At 37.9% G+C, this 21492-nt stretch overlaps 1 protein-coding gene across 3 annotated transcripts; it reads left to right on the top strand.

Moving 5' to 3' along the window:
* The first annotated feature begins 1093 nt into the window (after window positions 1–1093).
* On the top strand, window positions 1094–21115 carry uhrf1 (ubiquitin-like with PHD and ring finger domains 1). 3 transcript variants are annotated; one of them, XM_066695145.1, is made up of 17 exons: window positions 1094–1258; window positions 2831–2991; window positions 5364–5630; window positions 7508–7677; window positions 8158–8373; window positions 8830–8927; window positions 9942–10128; window positions 10307–10430; window positions 11709–11816; window positions 12278–12382; window positions 13279–13385; window positions 13532–13694; window positions 13925–14062; window positions 17465–17582; window positions 17840–17991; window positions 18650–18748; window positions 19229–21115. In XM_066695145.1, exons 2-17 carry the CDS (start codon window positions 2839–2841, stop codon window positions 19373–19375), a joined length of 2352 nt encoding a protein of 783 aa, XP_066551242.1. In that variant the 5' UTR covers window positions 1094–1258; window positions 2831–2838; the 3' UTR covers window positions 19376–21115. The 3 variants fall into 3 exon arrangements, with proteins under 3 accessions (XP_066551242.1, XP_066551241.1, XP_066551243.1); XM_066695144.1 differs by having other exon boundaries at window positions 17465–17585; XM_066695146.1 differs by lacking the exon at window positions 5364–5630 and having other exon boundaries at window positions 1095–1258; window positions 17465–17585.
* Window positions 21116–21492: the final 377 nt, after the last annotated feature.

Below are 21492 nucleotides of genomic sequence, written 5' to 3'. Positions count from 1 at the left end.
GGTAATGTTTCACAGTGCATTGTGGCGAGCCCTGCACAATAATCAGATATCTGAAACATGCCAGGAGCTGCACCCTACCCACAGAGAAACGCATCTGAGAACACAGCCTACGCCAGGCTTTTCTACGTTTAATACCGCAACACAGGACAGGAGTCTGCTCATACCAGCGGCTTTAAAAACAAAAGTGAGAGGGACTTTTTAGCAGGCTTGACAGCAGTTAATTTACTGTCTCCGTGGGTGGAGTTCACGGCTCTTTTGTGGAGACGGGAAATAACATTCTCCCGCCAAATGTGATGGGTATCCAAACCAACAGCAAAGAGACACACGCCCGCCGGTCCGCCCGGAGAAACGCGTTTAACTATGGCGCTTATCTCGGTTTCAGATCAGTCCTGCACTTTCATCCGACTTCAGCGCTGTCTGGGAGTTGCATGCGTTGTGTATGCTCTTGGTGCAGATATGCAGTGCATGCTTTGCTTAGTGTTCAGGTTCTCCCCACACACCAGGACTCCTCATTGTGACGAGTTGAATAAAGCACAATCACTTTGTTACATTACATTTTAATATTAAATGTTTAGGAGCATTTTCTTACATTCTACGTCTTTCTGAACTACACTGAGACAGATAATATAAATTAATCTTAAAAGAACACCAAACGAGCCTGGCTTAACTTTATTATTATTATTATTATTATTATTATTATTATTAATAATAATAATAATAATAATAATAATAAAAAAACTGGTTATATGATGGATCATGCGCAGAACAATTATAAAAGTTCTAAGTAAAAACCCAAACATTAATTTATAATGTCAGGCATAGGCGGACTGGCCATCGGGCAATTCTCGCCCCCGTGTAGACACCCGGACCGCACTTTATTGGGACCCAGACTTCAGAATTGAAAATATTGTATTTTCTGCTGTTTTTCACTTTCACAGTCGAGCAGCGCGGGGGAGTGGGGGTGTATTTGCATATTCTCGCGGAAGTTCTTGGAGACAAGATTTGGGCGCGAGAAGAACATTTCGCGCGCTGACCAGGGACTGTTGTAGCAGATCTGATTGACGTGCAGAGCCGCCAATCGCGGGGCAGATTGGCATCCGAGCCGCGGCAGGACGGGACAGGCGCGGAAACGTGTGCTAAAAGAATCCCATTGATTCGGGCTGCTGTAGTCTTTAAAGCGGAGTCCAGTCACATTGGAGCGCATACTTTGATAGTATTCTTCTTTAATTATCGTCTTTTGTTGGAGGTGTTAACAAAGGTAATTATATTTTATTTTGAAAGCTTCTTAAAACGTAGTACAGTGTTTGTATGAGAAAAGCGACATGTGACCGGGAACTTTGAAAACTTCCACACAATTCGTACCAACGGCATTTTACTGTTACACTACAGTAGCGATGTCCAGTTTAATTTACTTAACTATATTGTTGAATATGTGTGTACTGTCATTGCGATGCTCTCGACAACATATTTTACTTGGCAATACGTTTTTCAAACAAAAATAGCTAGTGCTACAGAGACTGTATTGGAGTCTAAACTAACTGGAGTCCGTCCTTGTCAGGGAATTATGTTATTCATTGAGATTAGTTACTATCGCCAAACGCCAAAAACACCAACAAGGAGAAGTGGTGTTATTACTGTTGTAGACTTGGAGGCATGGATGATTTCAGTGCCATCATCCACAATAATGCAATAGCGAGCTGATGCCCATTCTTCTGGGAGGCATGGACTCTTGCAGGGTTTAAATCATTGTTACAGCTGGGGCTTTTTCAGACGTAATCATGGGATGTAGTTTGCTATTTTAATGGCGGGGGGAAATGCAAACCACACAAAGTAAACGCGCCCACTCGACACAACAGTACACACACACACACACACACACACACACACACACATCTAATCAACTTCCCGAAGGAAATAATAGCTAACAGTGTTTGAACTTTACTAAACAACGTTGCAGTATCAGAAAGGGTTACAAAAAACACTATTGCGAGGAGATGCATTTAGGAGATCGGAAACTCAGATTGCAAACGTGTTCATGCATTCAACTTTGGTGTTTGTCAAGACTTGCATTCAAAATGGTGGAGTTGCTGCTATCGTTGGAGCTGCCTGTGTATGGTAACAGTGTGGGGTTTGCATTGTTTCAGTTTACGCTGAAGCTGATGAGAGGACGCATTTTTGTGGTGGGAAGCCAGCTCGCCTTAAGCGCTGTGCAAGCGCCGAGTAATGCCTGGAAGTTCAAATAGTTTCGCAGTCGCTCCAGATGCATCATTGTATGAGGTGGCAGATGCAGCCAGTATAAAGTTTCTCTCCGTTCAGTGCATTTATTTGATCTGTAGAGGAAACGGTAAAGCCACAACAGCAGTCCCTTTGCTACAGATGTTTGTTTCTGCATCTCATTGTTCATTGTCAGCCGCTGGCATGGTCCTCCAGCCTGTGCAGATTGAGGGAGATGCACAAAGCACACCATCGACTCACTGCATGCATGTCAGTTCTTGAGAGAGTGGGCTTTGTCATGAGCTCCTGTTACACAGTGTAGGAGTGGTGCGATGGAGAGGCTGAGTGCTTCAGGAGAAACTTCATGTGAAAACATCCTATACTTTTATCCACTGTTTATTATGAGTGGATTACATATTCACAGCTCTCCTTTTGGGGCTGGTTTACAATGCTGTGCACTGGATGGTGTGTTTCGAAGTGGCACTTCACTCTCTGTCCCCCCCCACCCCCCCCTCTGTAATGCATATACTGGCTTCCTCAGTTGGTCTGTATAATGTTAGAGAGCATTGGCAGTGCTTAAGGGGCTTACAGTTTAAAGACGGTCCTTCTATTCCAGGTGTGAGAATGTGGATCCAGGTTCGTACTATGGATGGGAAGGAGACCCACCGGATTGATTCACTGTCAAAGCTGACAAAAGTTGATGAACTCCGGCTTAAAATCCTGGAAGTTTTTAAAGTTGAACCAGAGAGACAGAGACTATTTTATAGAGGCAAGCAGGTAAAGTATTTTGTGCTTTTTTTAATGATCATTAGAAAGTATATTCTTTTATTTTGTTCTCTTCTGCCTGATTTCTAACAAGTTTTGTGTCTGTTGTCCTAACAGTCCCCTTTCACATCCTGTCTTCATTATCAGCTGCTTATTTCTCCACCAAAGTTGAGCTTTGTTTCCCCCTTAAGTTTACCAGGGCTTTTTATTTTAAAATCAAACAAAAGCGGTCTAATATTGCTAGTTCTTATATATATCACATATACCCTAAGATGGCTGTTTCAACTCTGGTCCCGACTGTACATAACCAGTTCATATTTGTGGGCAACCTGGAAGTACAATGCACAAATAAAAGTACCACGTATATATATATTTTTAATGTATTTAACCTAAGATGTAAATGAATAGTAATATGGTTAAAAAGCCCCAAACTGTTTTCCAATGCATGAACTGTAATTTACCACTGCCTTAATACTGCTTTACAAAGTTTCCACTATGCTTTCCTGGGGATCCCCCTACTAGACCAGGGACTAGACCAAATCAACTTTAACCCACTCATGAATCCAGTTATGGAGTTGTACCCTGTCATGTTTTGATTTATAAATAGTTGAAAGTGGCTTTAACAATACATTAGACCACAATAGTTGTAGAGAATTGTACTTTGTGATTCGTGGGTAGGTCAAATTGCAAGAAAATATTACTGTTTTGGGAAATAATGGTAGTGTACAGTGGGGTAACTGGCTAATGAGCCTTCCACGTGTATGAAGGACATCAAGTGTCTTATAATTCAAATTGGTGTTCTGTATATGTACAATGGTGCACAGCAGTTACATTTTACCACACTCCAAGGGAGCCTACTGACTGACAATTATGCTATTGCTTCTGAGACTGTTAATTTATAAAGTTCAAGTTGATTACTACATGAGTTGATTTAGAGTGTTCTCTGCACAGTCAGTGCCAAAGGGTTTGGTCCCAAAGATGTTTATGGAGCTTTCATTGTTGGAGCCAACAAGAATGTTGTTCTTTTGCCCTTTACCACATGTTTTATTTTATATTTGAGATTGAGATTTCTTTAAGCTGTTCCTAAAATCTGTTTTAATGTTTGTATACTGATGCAGGTGATGCTCATTAGTGTTATACAATGGATCTGATTTTGATGATACAGTTAGAAGTTTGTAAAACGTAGCTTGTCATTGTAACCACTTTATGTAGACTTGATGAGCTTGATGTGGTAGACATTTGTTGTAGAAGTGGGATTATAGTTCTCACAGCTCTTTTATAATGCTCTCTAGACAGATGAGTTTTCCTACAACATTTAAAGCTATGGAACCACTTAACATTTCTTAATATTTTTAGAAAGGCAAAGTTTAACCACAGTTCAGCACTGTGAACGTGGAAGATTTTTTTTACATGTTGCCATCTGCTGGTGTTAATATGTAAGGATTTTGTAATGAGCTTTGTATAATCTTTTTGAAACCTCCCTGAATCCCCAAGTTCCTCCAAGAACTACAATGTTAAATCCTTCTCGTTGGGAAGGTAAAGGCAGGGGATTTCAGCATCTGCAACTGCAAAGGCCATTGAAAGTTGATTAGTTTAAACTAGTCTGTAGTAATTAATATTAAATGTCATGATATTTGTTTGTGTGAAGGAACTGAAGTTGAAGTTGCCCAGTGGGTATTTCTTAAATTCCTAGAATCCATACATGTTTACTATTGTATGCAAAATATCCATAAACACATTCCAGAGTTACAAAGTAATGCTCACAAGTGTTCGGTTTGCACTAAAAATTACTATAATAACCCACTCTAGGCATCAGTGCACCAATATGTTATGTACTTTATACTTCCAGTATTTAAGTTTGACATGGTTTTGATCTGTGCAGTGCATTGATTATTTCCAAATGTGGTTAGTTGCAAATGAAATTGTAATTTGTAATAAGTTTACAATCTAGAAGTGCAATATAAAAGTGCCTTTCTCTTGATATGATTGTGTAAGAGGGCCATGTTACCACTAGAGCACTATTAAAAGTTGGTAATGTTTCCTGTCTGCCTCATGTGGATGAGGTAGAATCGGTCCTCTTCCCTTTTGTACACGTCATGCCACTGACAGTACTCGCTCACAGTAGAAGGATGTTATAGTCAAGAGGAAGAGCACACACCCTGGGAAGGTTGTTGCATATTCTCATTAATCTTTCAGATTTTATGCTCTAGAATAGTAACTTTTCTTTCTCGTCCATTATTGACACAATAGAAAGATTTAAAATTGACTTCATATATTGTTTTTGAAACAGTCTAGATGTATAATTTGAGAATGGATGTTCTTGTATCATTGGGTGTCCCTGGGAAGTTAACCTTGCAGGAACTGATTTCTTGTATGTTTTATAGATGGAAGATGGCCACACCATCTTTGATTACAGCGTGGGTTTAAATGACATTGTTCAGCTGCTGGTGCGACAGGCGATGCCTGTTCGACCCACCGCCGAGCGTAAGGAGAAGGATGCGGAGCTCTCCGACTCAGACTCCGGCTGTGGATCGACCCAGAGCGAGTCGGACAAGAACTCCAATCACGGGGAGAATGCAGCCGAGGGGGAGGTGCAGGCGGGCACATCTACACAGATGGACCTGGTCGATGCTGCGTTCGGCTCTTACAAAGTAATGACACTTCCAGCCAATTCTCTTGGATTGGGGATGTTGTAGTGGAGTGGAGGGGTCAATTAGGGAGAATCATGTTTGATCCCCATAATTGTAGTAGCCTCCATTGGATTGCTGCAAAGCATTCATTCCATTAGGACAGATCTAAACTGGGTAGAGTGAAATGGTCATTTTATTATTATTAAACATTAACACACAAAATGAAACCTTAATTTGAAACTGCTTAATGAACTGATGCACATACAGGTATTTATGTATTGGGGGAGGGGTATATATACAATTTGAAGGGTTTTCTACATAAAGGTATTTTTCTGGTTAGCATACATTAATAATATTATTATTATTATTATTAATAATATTTGTATTTCTTGGCAGACGCCCTTAGCCAGGGCGACTTACAACATAAGTGCAAAACAAAGTGCAAAAAACGGTTAATACACATCTAGTATAGTAACCGTAAACTTCCATACAAAGTTTTTTTTTTTTTTTTTTTTTTTCTTCTTCTCCAAAATACCCCTTTCAACAATGCTTTCCATTTAAGGGATATGAAAAGAATTATGAATGGATGTATTTTATTATAAAGATGGGAGTATGCAAAAGCAAAAGGGGATCAAAAAACCATATCTGCAGCTAAAAAAACCTGGCTTATTGGTATGGCCTCTTTCCTCACAAGAACACAAACCAATCAATATGACTTATTTTGCTTCTAGTATTTAATGTTCTGTAAATCTCCATTCTTAGATGAAGCATTGATGCTGGCATAATTAAGGCACATTTATATGGATATAGTTGTTTCAATGTCTCATGGTTGCTGTGGTATTGCAGGCTGTTCAGATCTGTGCAGTTCAGTTTCTTTTTCAGCTGCAGTATTTTGAAGCACGTCTGGCATCATATTTCTCGGCCCAAAACACAATTTTGTTGCTAGGGGCAGCCAGTATTGGCTTCATACTGCATTGTAGATTTAATCTTCTATACCTTAAAGCTGCTCTCTATCCGATCTGTGATCTTATGACATGCATTCTTGTCGTTGAGTCAGAGTTTCTAGCTACCCAGCACAGACTTTATGATGCCAGTCCAGCTTACCAGTGGCTTTAATACCAGTGAGCTTTTCTGATTTTGTATTTGCTGCTTGAACAAAATCTGCAAACACTAATTTGCCCTAACTGCCTACAACCTTCCCTTGTACTTTAACTCATGGGTTAAGTTTTGCTACATATTATGCAGGCCTTCTATTTAAAATCCATCATCTGAAGACATTAGATTAAAATGCAATCAAAGGCTATCCAAATAATGGGCAAACCCTTTGTCAACTGCATCAGTGCAGCAGTCTCCTTGTACAAGTTCTATTTCCAATCAATATTTGTAATAAATTCACAATCTATATTCATATTGCCTTCCTATATCCAATGAGCAGAGTTTCCCACAGCATTGTTCAGACCCGACTGGCCAAATGCGTGAACTGCCCAAAAACAAAATAACTTTATAGCACAAGTGTACATGCTCCGCCCACTGCTCTCGTTTGCTGTGGCTAAACCCCCCTGCTCGACATCCTGCCACCACCACCCACTTTGCCTATGCTAATGTCTGTGGGAAACCCCGAATGAGCATCCCACATCTTTTGTAATCATATATATATATATATATATATATATATATATATATATATATATATATATATATATATATATATATATATATATATATATATAAAAAAAAAATGTATCAGATACTTTGTTTTAAAACGCTTATGTTTCAAAGAGGAACAAAGATGCCAAATTACTGCTTTAAAGTTTTATTAAGTAATTAAGAGGCTAAACAATGAATTGCAATGGATTATATACACAGGAAAATTTGTCTTTTTGCAATTTCTTTTTCAGATCAATGAGTTTGTTGATGCCCGTGATTTGAACATGGGAGCATGGTTTGAAGCGCAAATTGTCAACGTCACTAAAGAAACTAAAAGCCCCAGTGAATCTGCAGAGAGTATGACTGATCCCGAGATCAGTCAAAGCGAGGAGGAGATTGTGTATCACGTCAAATATGAGGAGTAAGATTGACTTGATTTGGTGTCAATGGAGAATGTATACAGATTCTTAGTCTTATATTCTCCTTCTGTGATGGCTTTAACATTTTACAGTGCCACATGTAGACTTGTAGTGATACAAATTACCACTTCCATATGGACCAGAGTATTGAGTTGAATCTGTATCCATAATACTTCAGGATGTGTGCAGATAAATAACAAGACATCTGAACAAGTAAGATGCATAGAAAGTTGTCTTGTAAGAATAAATGCATACACAGGTATATGTTTTGTTCAAAAATGCAAATTAATGTTAATATTCCAAAAGAAAACTTGCATTGCTGCAAATCTACCTCTGTATTGGTTTAATAGAAGCTTTGAAGACATGAAACAAATTATCATATTATGGAAAAAATACTTCACTGTTCTTGTCTGAGTCCAAAAGAGCCTCTTGTCTGGATGTTTGGATGCTGATTTCTGGTTTTGATGTGTTGTTACTTGCAGTTATCCAGAGAATGGAGTGGTGAAGCTGTCTGGGAAAGATGTGCGCCCTCGAGCGAGGACTGTGTACCAGTGGCATCAGCTAGACGTGGGCATGGTGGTCATGGTGAACTATAACCCTGATGAACCCAAGGAAAGGGGCTACTGGTATGATGCAGAGATCCAGAAGAAGAGAGAAACCCGCACCGTGCATGAAATATATGCCAAAATACTGCTTGGGTAAGTGTCCCTATATCTTTTCATGCGTTGGTGACTTTGTGATATCACGGTTTGGTTAATTGAGTCCTGCAGTATTTTAAAATTGTGTTCCAAAACTTAAAAGCAAATGTTTTTGTAGAAATGTCCAAATAGTGTCTAAGGCCTACAGTTACTCAGTCTTGAAAGGAAATTACTGGTTAATTTTACAAGGGCTATAGTAAAACATTATTTTAAAGTGGGCTAACAGTTGAACTGTAGGCCTGTGTTTGCATGACTCTTTGAATAATGTTATGCTAGGGTCTACAACTTAAAAGGTGTAAAAGGACATTGTTTTAATGATGTGATTGGAAAATGTCGGTGCCTCCGTAGACCTGCATGTATACCCTTTTTCAGTGTTGGCAATATTAAGAGTATTAACTGTGTAGTGCTAAATGTTGCATACAATGGCATGTGATCGACATCCATAATCTTTGACAGGGATGCTGGCGATTCTCTCAATGACTGCAAGATCATGTTTGTGACTGAAATATACAAGATTGAAGAGCCAGGAACTGTATCGGAGAGTCCCCTGAAAAGTAGGTTTGCCTTATTTGTGTGTTTGTATGTGTCTTTGGCACCTAAGAGATAAGAGATCAAAAGTGCTGACTGAATCTATATTAATGGTACTAAGATTACTGAAGCTACTTTAGGATTTAAGTATCTGCAGCCAGATGGCGCAGTTGCATGGCCTTTGCATGGTTTTTTCTATTTTAAATTTTAAGTCTTCGTCATGTTACCTACAAAACAAATCCAGGAATGTGTACAATATTAATTTATAATTAATTTGATCAACTTTTACAAATCAGCCAGTTACCTCCTATATCAATATTATATAATATGGATTATACTACGAAATCTTTGTCTATAAATGGTAAATGGGGTTTTGCCTTGCCTTAGAACTCCAGCTTTTACTTTTCTTTTGAATTGGAAACTCGAGTGACTTAAAGGTTGGGGAAAAACAAGCATACTTGTACCTAGATAACTTTAGGGGATGACTCCCTGTATATGTTGCTTTCCCATTTAAACATAGTGGCAAAAGAGGTTTAACACTAGCTCTGCAACGCACTTTATTATTGAGCTCTCAACTGTTTGTGTAATGGTTGGTATATAGTCTTATACTTCTTATTTTGAAAACCCTTCTGCATGCCAGTGAAGTGACAACAGAAGACTAATGCCAACAATAATGTGCACATTATTATTTAGCAGATGCCTTTATCCAAGGCTAATTACATGACTTAATCTCAAACCTAGTGGTCTACATCGCAATCATTATTACAATCTACACATTAGTGATACAAAATAAATCAAATTAAAAATTGGTCTACAAATCTACACTCTAAATGCATAACCCTTACCTTTTCCCATTACTGGAAAAAAAATAATGTGGTGGTCCTTTCAGGCTTCAAGGAGAATTCAAGGCAGATTTGACCTGCTTTGAGAATACAGATGGTGCTGCTGGGTGGTTCTCTTAAATGCCCAACACACATCCATAAAAGCAAATTGATTGAGTCTCATTTATTGTAAGTAACTGATCTTTCCATACCATGTAGGATCCAATGGACCAGAATGTAAGCACTGCAAGGATAACCCGAGCAAGAACTGCCGCATGTGTAACTGTCATGTATGTGGAGTGAAGCAGGATCCTGACAAACAGTTGCTGTGTGATGAATGTGACATGGCCTTCCACATCTACTGCCTCAACCCTCCCCTGAGCAGCATCCCCGAGGATGAGGATTGGTGAGTGTAAAGCATAGGTGCTGTATTCTGTTACCTATGTATCGAACTAGTTTTGATTTATGTAATGCTATAATCCTCTTATAACTTTCATATTGTGTATTTAGAAGGATTGTATCTGTTTTGTCACTGAGGGTGGTAAAGATTCCAGTTACCAAGTTTACCTTGTGATGACTTTCAGGTACTGCCCGGACTGTCGTAATGACGTGAGTGAAGTTGTTTTAGCTGGAGAAAAGCTGAAGGAGAGCAAAAAGAAATCCAAAATGGCTTCAGCCAATTCCTCTAGCCAAAGAGACTGGGGAAAGGTATGTGAACTGCAAATGTACTGATGTTTTTATTATTTTAATCTGCATGAAATAAACAGTGCTTCATTTTGTAAACTGCTTTTCTTTACAATTTGAAGTTTAGTATGTTACTACAACTTGCATTCAGTACTGCTACCATTAATGACTTTAGTTAATGCCTTTACTATTAATCGTATCATGTTATTGAAAGTTGATGTAAGAATAATGAAGTCATTATTGCATTAGCCATTACAAAGTGTGGCAAAACCAGCATATCCAAATCATATTACACCAACTGCATTGGCTCTGAAAGAGGGTGTAAATGAGCATAAAGGCCTACTTCATCATAATACAAAACTGCAGAATATGGATTTAACAGTCCTATATAAAGGGCATCATATGGCATAGGGAATCCATCTCATGGAAGTGTTGCATGGGGAGGTGGCCAGTGAGGTTCTGCGGTACTGTGCAGTTTTCACTACAGAATACTAGAGGTAACGTTCGGTAGTTATTGAAATGCATTCGAACTACTCTTTCAGAGTTTTTAATCAAGTAAGCTACTGATACAAACTGGACAGTTGTCTCTTCTGACTTGGAAAAAAAAAATTAAAAAAAAATTGGCAGGATTGATGAGGGGCTGCATGTCCCATGATCATACTTATTTCCCTCATTAATATGCAAATCAATAACTTTTTTGAAATGTGTTTTTCTGGATTTTTTTGTTATTCTCTCACTGTTAAAATACACCTACCATTAAAATTATAGACTGATCATTTATTTGTCAGTGGGCAAACGTACAAAATCAGCAGGGGATCAAATACTTTTTTCCCCTCACTGTATGTGAAATATCCACTTTGGTATGTGATATATCCACTTTGGTATATTAATTTTTGTTTTTCTGCTGCAGTGAGGGGAAAAAAAAAATATTTGATCCCCTGCTGATTTTGTACGCATTTCAAAAAAGTTGATTTGCATGTTAATGAGGGAAATAAGTATTTGATCCCCTATCAATCAGCAAGATTTCTGTCTCCCAGGTATCATTCTGTATAGATCATCCATTTAGGACTCTGGGTGCAGGTGAAACCCACGGCTGCTAGGAAGCTGCACTGTCCTTTGCTTCATCTCCACAAAATGCTGGTTCTGTTAGAAAATGGGTTAGCTAGAAACTGGAATTTTCCTAAACTGGAATTTTAAGGCCATATCAGTTAGATTTAAATTGATCCACAATCTTGCATATGTAACTTGACACATTGTAAGTGTGAAAACTAACACATTTAATGGTTCTTTCCCCCCTCCAAGGGTATGGCTTGTGTTGGTCGTACAAAACAATGTACCATTGTGCCCTCCAACCACTATGGGCGAGTCCCTGGTGTTCCTGTGGGCACGATGTGGAAATTTAGGGTGCAGGTAAGAGACTTTGGCATTCTATAAAATATACATTAGCAGAAATGCAAGTGAAACAAATGGTTTACTAAATGTATTGGTTCATTAAATCCATTTTTTCAAATACCTTGGGTGTTGTCGTCTATTTGATCAAAAGCCGAACTAAAATCTCAATATCTAGTTGTTAAATCATGTCTATCTTGGTTGGTTTAGAACACAATAACTGTCATGGGAAAAACGCATTGGATGTTAGAAAATTCCCAAAAATCTGTTGTGCCCAAGAAGTGTCCATATGTTCATTTCCATGCGAGTTTCTTGAAACAGTGACTTATTGAGTGATATTGCTTACACATACATTGCTGTCATTCTCTGGCTAGTGTGATGCTGGAATTATTCGTTATTTATTTCTAGAACAAAAGTATGGTTTGAATTTGAGCAGAACTGGGGAAATTATTCTTATTCATTCAGATGTTTAAACTTTCCAGGTTAGTGAGTCAGGTGTTCATAGACCCCATGTAGCTGGAATTCACGGAAGAAGCAATGATGGAGCCTATTCTCTGGTGTTGGCAGGAGGCTATGAAGATGATGTGGTAAGTTATACATCCAAATCAAAGGCCTAACATGTATTCTGCAGGTTGCTTTACAATTCAATAATGTGTTCATCTTGCTTGATTGATGCATCCGAAGTAGTACTTAAAGGGTTATTTCCTAATTGCGTATGCCTCAAATGTATAGAAAATGGTTATTATTCCCCACAAACTTTGCTTTTGTGACCAGGACAGTGATATGTACCTATTTCTAATGAGGAAACCGGTGACTGTGTCTTTTCGTTCACATAGTCAGATACTGTATTTACAGTATAATTGTAAATCTCAAAACTACTCGCTTCTAAATCTTTTGTAGTCATTTTTGTATTACTTTAGTATAAATACATGTTAATTTGGATTCATACGTTGTTTTTTTCTGACTTTGTCAAAGTCACCTGTTTCCTCATTGGAAATAGTTACATTTCAAAATATCACTGTCCTGGTCACAAAAGCAAAGTTTGTGGGGAATAATAGACATTTTCTGTACTTTTGAGGCATAAGCAATTAGGAAATAACACTTACATTTTTGTTTTGTTCCTAGGTAGTATTACACTGTGCTATTAAACCTCAGTAGTTCCATCAGTTGCTTAGAACTGCACAATCTCCTCAAGGTAAACGCTTAGCTAGAGTAATTGGTAATTGCTAGCGTATACTAGCCACTGCTTTGGCATTTTGAAGTTCAGCTGAATTTCTTGGTTTTATTTTTTCATGATATGATACAACTCTCTGAGAGTAGCACCTCTTCTGCGGTTTTGTGATTTCAGGAGTGCAAAGTTCAATTTTCTGTAAACCGTGGGTGTATGCATCTATGCATGTGGTACATCTGTGACTTCAGATTCTTTTTAGAGTAAGTAAGTAAGTAAGTCGTAATGCAGTATGATCTCTTCACAAAATTCCAGGATGATGGGAACGAATTCACCTACACAGGATCCGGCGGCAGGGATCTGTCTGGCAACAAGCGAACCGCAGAACAGTCTTGTGATCAGAAACTCACAAACATGAACAGGTCAGGAGAAACCTGGAGCATTCTCTTATTTTTCTTAAGTAAATTGTGTACGAAAAGAGATTTTATACACGGCAAACCATTTAAACATGCATTAATGTTTTACGGTTTTAAATTTTGAATACTTATTTCCATTTTAATCCTTACAGGGCTTTGGCACTGAATTGCAATGCTGTTGTAAATGAAAAGGACGGAGCAGAAGCCAAGGACTGGAAAGCAGGGAAGCCAGTGAGAGTTGTCCGCAGCTCAAAGGGACGAAAACATAGCAAGTACTGCCCAGAGGATGGAAACCGATACGATGGCATCTACAAGGTCTGTGCGCGTCAGTGGATACTGCCAATTTTCATGATTTACCAAATAGAAGAATTAGACTTTTGGACTAGTCAATATGCAATTTAACTTGAAAACCACTTACCCGTTACTGTAGTCTTTCAATTTGATTTTTTGTTTTGTAACATTACAATTCTCAATTTTGCAGATTTATTTTCTTTCCTGCAGCCCTTGTGGAATATTTGTAACATTTTACTTTGACCGTTTGTCAGGTTGTAAAATACTGGCCAGAAAAGGGGAAGTCTGGTTTTCTGGTGTGGAGGTACTTGTTAAGACGAAATGATGATGAGTCAGCCCCGTGGACCAGAGATGGCAAGGACAGGATTAAGAAGCTTGGACTCACTATGCAGGTACATGCTATTGCAGATCTACACACAAAGCCTTCATTGTTATTCATCAATAATAATGCCATTGATTTGTTTATAAGTGAAATATGAATATACTATTATTCAGATTGGCCTGAAATAAAATGGGATAGACCCAATTTAAACATAGTTTTACATAACAATGTTCCTGTAGATCATGATCGCCATTTAAGATTGAGCTGATCAAGCTATCATTTGTGTATTGATCCTAAAGGCTGTAGTTTACCTATAGCAATAATAAAACCTTTGATTCAGAAATCACGGTTAACCGTTGATTATTGTAAATGAGTGTATTACTCCTTAGCCAACCTGAAATTTAAAAAAACAATTAGTCAAAGCAATTAGTGTATGAGAAGAGCACCAAAACATGGGACTTTAAAGGCCACAATACACTATGAAATTTGATATCCGAATGCAGCCCAGGATTTCAAGTGTAATCGAAATTTCACTGTGAAATCGCAAAAAATCCGATTTCAAGCGAGAGCAGAGTTCATGAAATCGCATGAAATCGCCCTGGACAAGTATCCAATCAGAAAATAAGGAGTCCCATGACAACATCTACGATATCGCTGAGAAGCTTGAACAGCGGATAGGAAGTTGGACAGGAGAGAATTGTTTACGGCTACTGTCTCGTACACCTAAATCGGTAATAAGTTGGCAAAAGCCACTCATTAAATATTAAATAAACATTTAAATACACATTTTCCTTTCAGTCTCGTATTTCTTACCTCCCATTTCATTTCTCAAATCAGTCGTGTATCTTATACATGGGGCTGCTCTCTTTCACAGATCTTCTAGTGTTTTGATGTTATGGTGTTAAGTATTTGCCCAGTAATTACATGAAGTTATACATTTATATTTATAAATATTTTGTATACTGGTAAGTTAGCCTTGATTTATTCTTTGTTCACATATTTTTCTAAAGTTCTCAAAAGCAAAATATTCTATCTTTTGGATAGCATACAGTTGCTAATACAATACAAACCATAGATTACATTACATTTAACGTGTGTGTGTGTGTGTATAATATATATATATATATACACTCACCTAAAGGATTATTAGGAACACCTGTTCAATTTCTCATTAATGCAATTATCTAACCAACCAATCACATGGCAGTTGCTTCAATGCATTTAGGGGTGTGGTCCTGGTCAAGACAATCTCCTGAACTCCAAACTGAATGTCTGAATGGGAAAGAAAGGTGATTTAAGCAATTTTGAGCGTGGCATGGTTGTTGGTGCCAGACGGGCCGGTCTGAGTATTTCACAATCTGCTTAGTTACTGGGATTTTCACGCACAACCATTTCTAGGGTTTACAAAGAATGGTGTGAAAAGGGAAAAACATCCAGTATGCGGCAGTCCTGTGGGCGAAAATGCCTTGTTGATGCTAGAGGTCAGAGGAGAATGGGCCGACTGATTCAAGCTGATAGAAGAGCAACTTGGACTGAAATAACCACTCGTTACAACCGAGGTATGCAGCAAAGCATTTGTGAAGCCACAACACGTACAACCTTGAGGCGGATGGGCTACAACAGCAGAAGACCCCACCGGGTACCACTCATCTCCACTACAAATAGGAAAAAGAGGCTACAATTTGCACAAGCTCACCAAAATTGGACAGTTGAAGACTGGAAAAATGTTGCCTGGTCTGATGAGTCTCGAGTTCTGTTGAGACATTCAGATGGTAGAGTCAGAATTTGGCGTAAACAGAATGAGAACATGGATCCATCATGCCTTGTTACCACTGTGCAGGCTGGTGGTGGTGGTGTAATGGTGTGGGGGATGTTTTCTTGGCACACTTTAGGCCCCTTAGTGCCAATTGGGCATCGTATAAATGCCACGGCCTACCTGAGCATTGTTTCTGACCATGTCCATCCCTTTATGACCACCATGTACCCATCCTCTGATGGCTACTTCCAGCAGGATAATGCACCATGTCACAAAGGTCGAATCATTTCAGATTGGTTTCTTGAACATGACAATGAGTTCACTGTACTAAACTGGCCCCCACAGTCACCAGATCTCAACCCAATAGAGCATCTTTGGGATGTGCTGGAACGGGAGCTTCGTGCCCTGGATGTGCATCCCACAAATCTCCATCAACTGCAAGATGCTATCCTATCAATATGGGCCAACATTTCTAAAGAATGCTTTCAGCACCTTGTTGAATCAATGCCACGTAGAATTAAGGCAGTTCTGAAGGCGAAAGGGGGTCAAACACAGTATTAGTATGGTGTTCCTAATAATCCTTTAGGTGAGTGTATATAATTATATAATTTTTTTTTAAAGGGCTGTCGGTTGATTTAAAATATTTGATCAGTTAATCAATGGGTGTTGGTTGATTAATTGGGCTCTTACACTTATTTTAATAACAGACTAAGTGGTTGTGCCACACTAATTTAATAATTAGTATATCAATGCTGTAATGTTAATGGTAAAAAAAAAAAAAAAAAAAAAGGAATGCACCAAATTATAATTGCTACAGCACTGCCCTTGTAAGAAAAGCATTGCTAGCAAATAAATGGAAAACCTTTCCTTGTCTTCAATATTTCCTTATGAATCCAGTTTGCATCCAAAGTTAAGTTTTCCCTTTAGTGGCTGTAACCCTGCAGTTTGTGCGCAGATACTGTACTGTAGCTCTTTGTGATCTCTTGCGTGATTCGCCTTTATAATTGAACACTAGAAGCACAGGGCTGGTCAGTTTGACTTTTTTTTTAATCTGAATTATGCTGTGTTCCTGAATACACTGTGCATACCTGTCTGTGACTTTTCCTAAATGTATGTATAAAATGTGCCTACGGTGTTTTAGCTGCATAAACGCAAATCTCTACCTCGCCTACAGTCGACAGTTTCATATGCTTGAAAAACAGATGTGTAAATACATGCACACATGAAACAATGTAAGACTGTCAGTTAGATATTGCAAAAATATTAAAGTACAAGTTTTGAACAAATATATATTTTTGCAAAGTACAATACTGAAACTAGTGTTGCTTTCATTCATTTCCACAACAAATGCGGAGTGTACACAGTGAAGCAATCTTTTTGCCACAATGTACATATAAATATAAATATACCTGTGCTCTCTTAGAAAATAGACCTTTGTCAAATGGTCTGAATATTTGCATTTTCATTGACAGATTACATTGCTGTTCTTAAATCTGGTAATTTATACTGTTCTATTGATACATTGCTTGATGTACAGCAAATTATCAAACTCAATAATATGCCATGCCAAAGACTAGTTTTAGGAGAACAAGGCTGATCCAAAATTTAACAAGGCCACATCAGATCCAGAGAAGTTGCAAAATTAATGTAATTAGAATTTTCAAAAATACAATTTGATCATTGGATGTCCCCCCCCCCCCCTCTCCCCCCAATTAGTATCCTGAGGGATATTTAGAAGCTGTTGCTGCTAAAGAGAAAGAAAAGGAGAATAAGAACGAAGAGGAGGCAGTGACTGATACTCCTACCAAAGGAAAGAGGAAGAGAAAATCACAAGGTGGTATGTACTGGGGCACTATGAACTTCAGTTTCAATTAATAGTCAGCTATACTGTGATTCTTATTTTTACTGATTCTTTTCAATATATTGCACCTTGTAAAGATGTATGATTATCTTCTAGTGAAGTGATGTTTTGAAGACCAGTGTGAATGGATGTCCGGTTTTATTAGTGGTTCTTGGCTATATTCTAAAGGCTATCCATGTTTTTAGATGTGGTATGTGTATGCTAATTGAATGTATTCCTTTATTCTTAAGGAGATGAAAAGTCCTCGCCAAACAAGCGAACCCCCAAAAAAGTAAAGGTGGAGGCTTATAAACTAACAAAGGAGCAAAAAGGCCTGATTAAGGAGGACGAGCAGAATAAGAAGCTCTGGGATGAGGCCATGCAGTCTCTTAAAGAAGGGCCGGTATGTATAAACCAGTAGTTGGCCACGTGTGTTCAGTGAGAACCGAATGATGGTAAAAACTCTTGGCATGTTAAGCCTACATACTTGGGTCTGCAGTATTTTGCTTTTTTGTTCTGGTCCAGTTTCTCTACAGTTTCACTGTAGAAAGGCAGCTTTCCCTATATAGATGTGGTCTGACCACACATACCACTACTCATCTCTGACCTGATTTTAATATTTTGACCCCAGACACTTGTTTGCTTAAATGCATGTTCTGGTTTCCATTGCAATTTTTTTTTTTTTTTTTTTTTTTTTTTTTTACTATTTTGCTCATATGATACCCTTCCTTAAGAGGATAATGATGGATACATCAGATATCTTTAAACCTGCACTTAATGTACCACCTGCAATACAACTGAATGATGAAGATTCTCAGTGCACAGGTGACTTTAAAATAAAAACAAGGTAGCATTAGGCTACCATTCTGCCGTTTTAATACAATACCCTCATGAAGGCCAATAATAACCCTTACTTCACTACGACACCCTGCATTGGAAGAGCCCCGCGGGTCACCTCCCCTGAACTGCAGTGAGACGTTTTGCTTTTATTTGATGTGAAAGGTCTTTACTTGTCTCTACTATGTCAATGGCTTATTCTAATTGAGGTTTCTTTTTTGCAGAAATTTTTGAATAAAGTTGAAGAGATGTTTCTGTGTATATGTTGCCAAGAAGTTGTGTATCAGCCAGTCACTACAGAGTGCCAACATAATGTCTGCAGGGTGAGTTTTTTTTAGAACCGTTGATTTTCACTATAAAGTGGTTTACACAAGCATAGGAGTAAATGACAAAGTTGAGGGTAGAACTGCAAATCATGCCCTTTCATTGGAGCAATCCTGATTTGACTTGCCTTCTATCACTGCTGAGCAGGGGTTTCTAGTGCTGTTCTGTAATGTTGGCAGCCCTCTTCTATGAGGGCCTGCATCCTTGATGTTGGATTTTAGTTGGTAAAATACTGTAATACTAATAATACTGGTAAAATGTTAGGAATTCTATAAGCTAAGAAATGTATAAAGTTAGACTTCTGTACATATTTAAAAGGAAGGCCAAATTCTAACACTTAAGTGATTTAATTAGAATTCTGGTGTAATGGAAGTTGTGATCGTGATCAATTGTTGCAGAGGCATGTCAAATCACATGATTGGAAATGTACATGTAAAGCATCTAGAGAACTGTGTGACTGTTCCCTCCCTGTGCCACAGGAATGTTTACAGCGCTCCTTCAAGGCTGACGTGTACACGTGTCCAGCTTGTAGACACGACCTTGGCAAGAACTACAACATGAGCATCAACAAACCCCTCCAAGCCATTCTGACCCAGTTCTTTCCCGGATACAGCAGTGGCCGGTGATGACACCTCCGCTCTTTGCTGCTATGTTTCAATGGAGATGTCATGAACTGTGATAGTGGTATATCAGTATAATCTGCAATGTCTTTTTAATATATGGAACAAATGGGTGTATGACAGCTTTCAGTATTGGGCTGTTAGATGTATGACTCTCTCAAATTTGTTAATGTAAATTTTTGCAATTTATGTACAATCTTAATTAGTTCTCTGTATGTAGAAGTTAGTTGGGGGCTTATTAGTTTAATATTAAAGTAACTGCAGGGCTTCTCAATAAATCCGTAAAGCTGTTTGGCGGTGGGGGGTGCTTACCTTTTGTTAAGTCACATTGCTGAACTTTTAAAGCTGCATCATTTGGTTGTCTAAGCATCACCTTTTTATACTGGGTAACAAGGGCAAGATGTTTACTGGCTAATTTTAATTAATAATATGCCAACATGTTTAATAAGATCTTTGTGATTTAGTGTTTTAAAGTGAATAAAACTCTTCGCCATTTACTCAGTTTGCTTATAAATGTTGGATATGCTCAATTTGATTTTCCTCTGTGCGCATTCATTCATCCGGATTTAACTAGTGACTGACTAAGCCATATGTCTGTTGCATCTGGTTTTAGATAATAATAAAAAAAATCTGCTGCTTTCAAGAATTCTGATCTGAAGAAACAAATTTACAATTTTAGAACTAAAATCTCCATTGAGAATGCATTGAGTTCACCTCCAGTATTTTCCTTAAAAATAAATCTTGCCAAACCATTTCTGCTCCTAACTATATTGTAATGAGCATCAAGTTGATCATGATTCAGCTTGGTCTTATCTGTCACTATTAGCATGTTTATCGGGCGCATGTAATTACACTTTTCTTAAGTATGTGTTCTCACTGCTCCCTCAGAACTGACCTCAAATGTATGAACTTGGAAGTACTTCTGTTTTTGAATAGACCCAGTAAGCCATGCCATGTTTTATACTTTTGAAAGTAGTGATCCACTGTATAATTTATTTGTTATTCCATTCATAAAGGTTAGTGACTGTTGATGATCATTGAACCAGATGACCTTAAAATTGAGGTTTTATATTTAACCATATTATAATTGCAAATAAAACCTTCATACAGTCAAACTCGCATACAGTACAGATGTGCTACTTTCTAGCATTTAGTTTTTGTATGGTTTATCAAACACGGCAAGGTTTCTTTTCTACAAATTTAACTTCAGATGCCTCTATTAGTCTAAAGGAAACTTAAGGTTGCTATGAATTTGAGCTGATTTCATGGCATTTGCCATTTAAAAGACAAAATATTGTGAAAAGGTTTTGAACAAGCTTTCATGCCTGACCCTCCACTGTTCCTTTTTATGTTGAAATACCAGAATTAGATCCCTAGTTTTTTCAAGGGAAATGTAAAACTGATTGGTGTAGGCTTTAAGTGCCTTTGCTTAGTGTGTAACTTTATATAAAACTGCACATTTGAAAGCAGCTTTAAAAGTCATTCAGGTAGTTGTATTACATGACCTTATTGTACTGGATCTTAACTTGTACCGCCTTTTTTTTTTTTTCTTCCCTCTCCCCCAAGTGTTTCCTTTTAATCTGTATGTAGTAAGCCTTTCTCGTGTATAAAGAATTGTTCATTAGTTCCGAGTTAACATTTTCACTCTGACATGTACATCTCTTGCATTTTTATCTGTACATCAGTGCCAAAGGCTGCAGATTCTTATACCTCAAAACACTTCCGTAAAATTAACTCTGACTGAAACTTGTATATTTGTTTTTTATAATGTATATTTGTAGTGCTTAATTTAGCCACTCAATCTGTTCATCTAGTTGACCTTTTATACCCATTTGCTCTCTGCACATTGAATTGCAGTTTTCATTGCATATTTCTAAATCCAGTTTTTTTTTTTAATAAACTTTTAAATAAAAGTAGGGTTTTCTTTTTTTTTTTTTAAACCCTTAGGGATTAAAAACAAAAAACTGGTCACTTTTAAAGTTTTTACTTAGTGCAGTGTCAATTTTGGTAGATCTTCTAGTTTGTCTTACTCTTTTGACTAAAGAGCTAAAACGTGACAAGCCGATAGTCATTTCATCTTTCATTAGTTTTAGTTAATATTAGTCAACGAACTCCTGTCATTT

Source organism: Amia ocellicauda, chromosome 22, assembly GCF_036373705.1.
Source record: "Amia ocellicauda isolate fAmiCal2 chromosome 22, fAmiCal2.hap1, whole genome shotgun sequence".
NCBI lineage: Eukaryota > Metazoa > Chordata > Actinopteri > Amiiformes > Amiidae > Amia > Amia ocellicauda.
This window is presented reverse-complemented; position numbering and strand designations above follow the sequence as displayed.

Bases quoted from the DNA above. Each gene is read 5' to 3' on its own strand.
- uhrf1 (XM_066695144.1), top strand. From the start codon at position 2,839: ATGTGGATCCAGGTTCGTACTATGGATGGGAAGGAGACCCACCGGATT. The intron at 17,586-17,839 runs GTATGTACTGGG...TTTATTCTTAAG, and splicing joins GAAGAGAAAATCACAAGGTG to GAGATGAAAAGTCCTCGCCA. The intron at 18,749-19,228 runs GTGAGTTTTTTT...CCTGTGCCACAG, and splicing joins GCCAACATAATGTCTGCAGG to GAATGTTTACAGCGCTCCTT.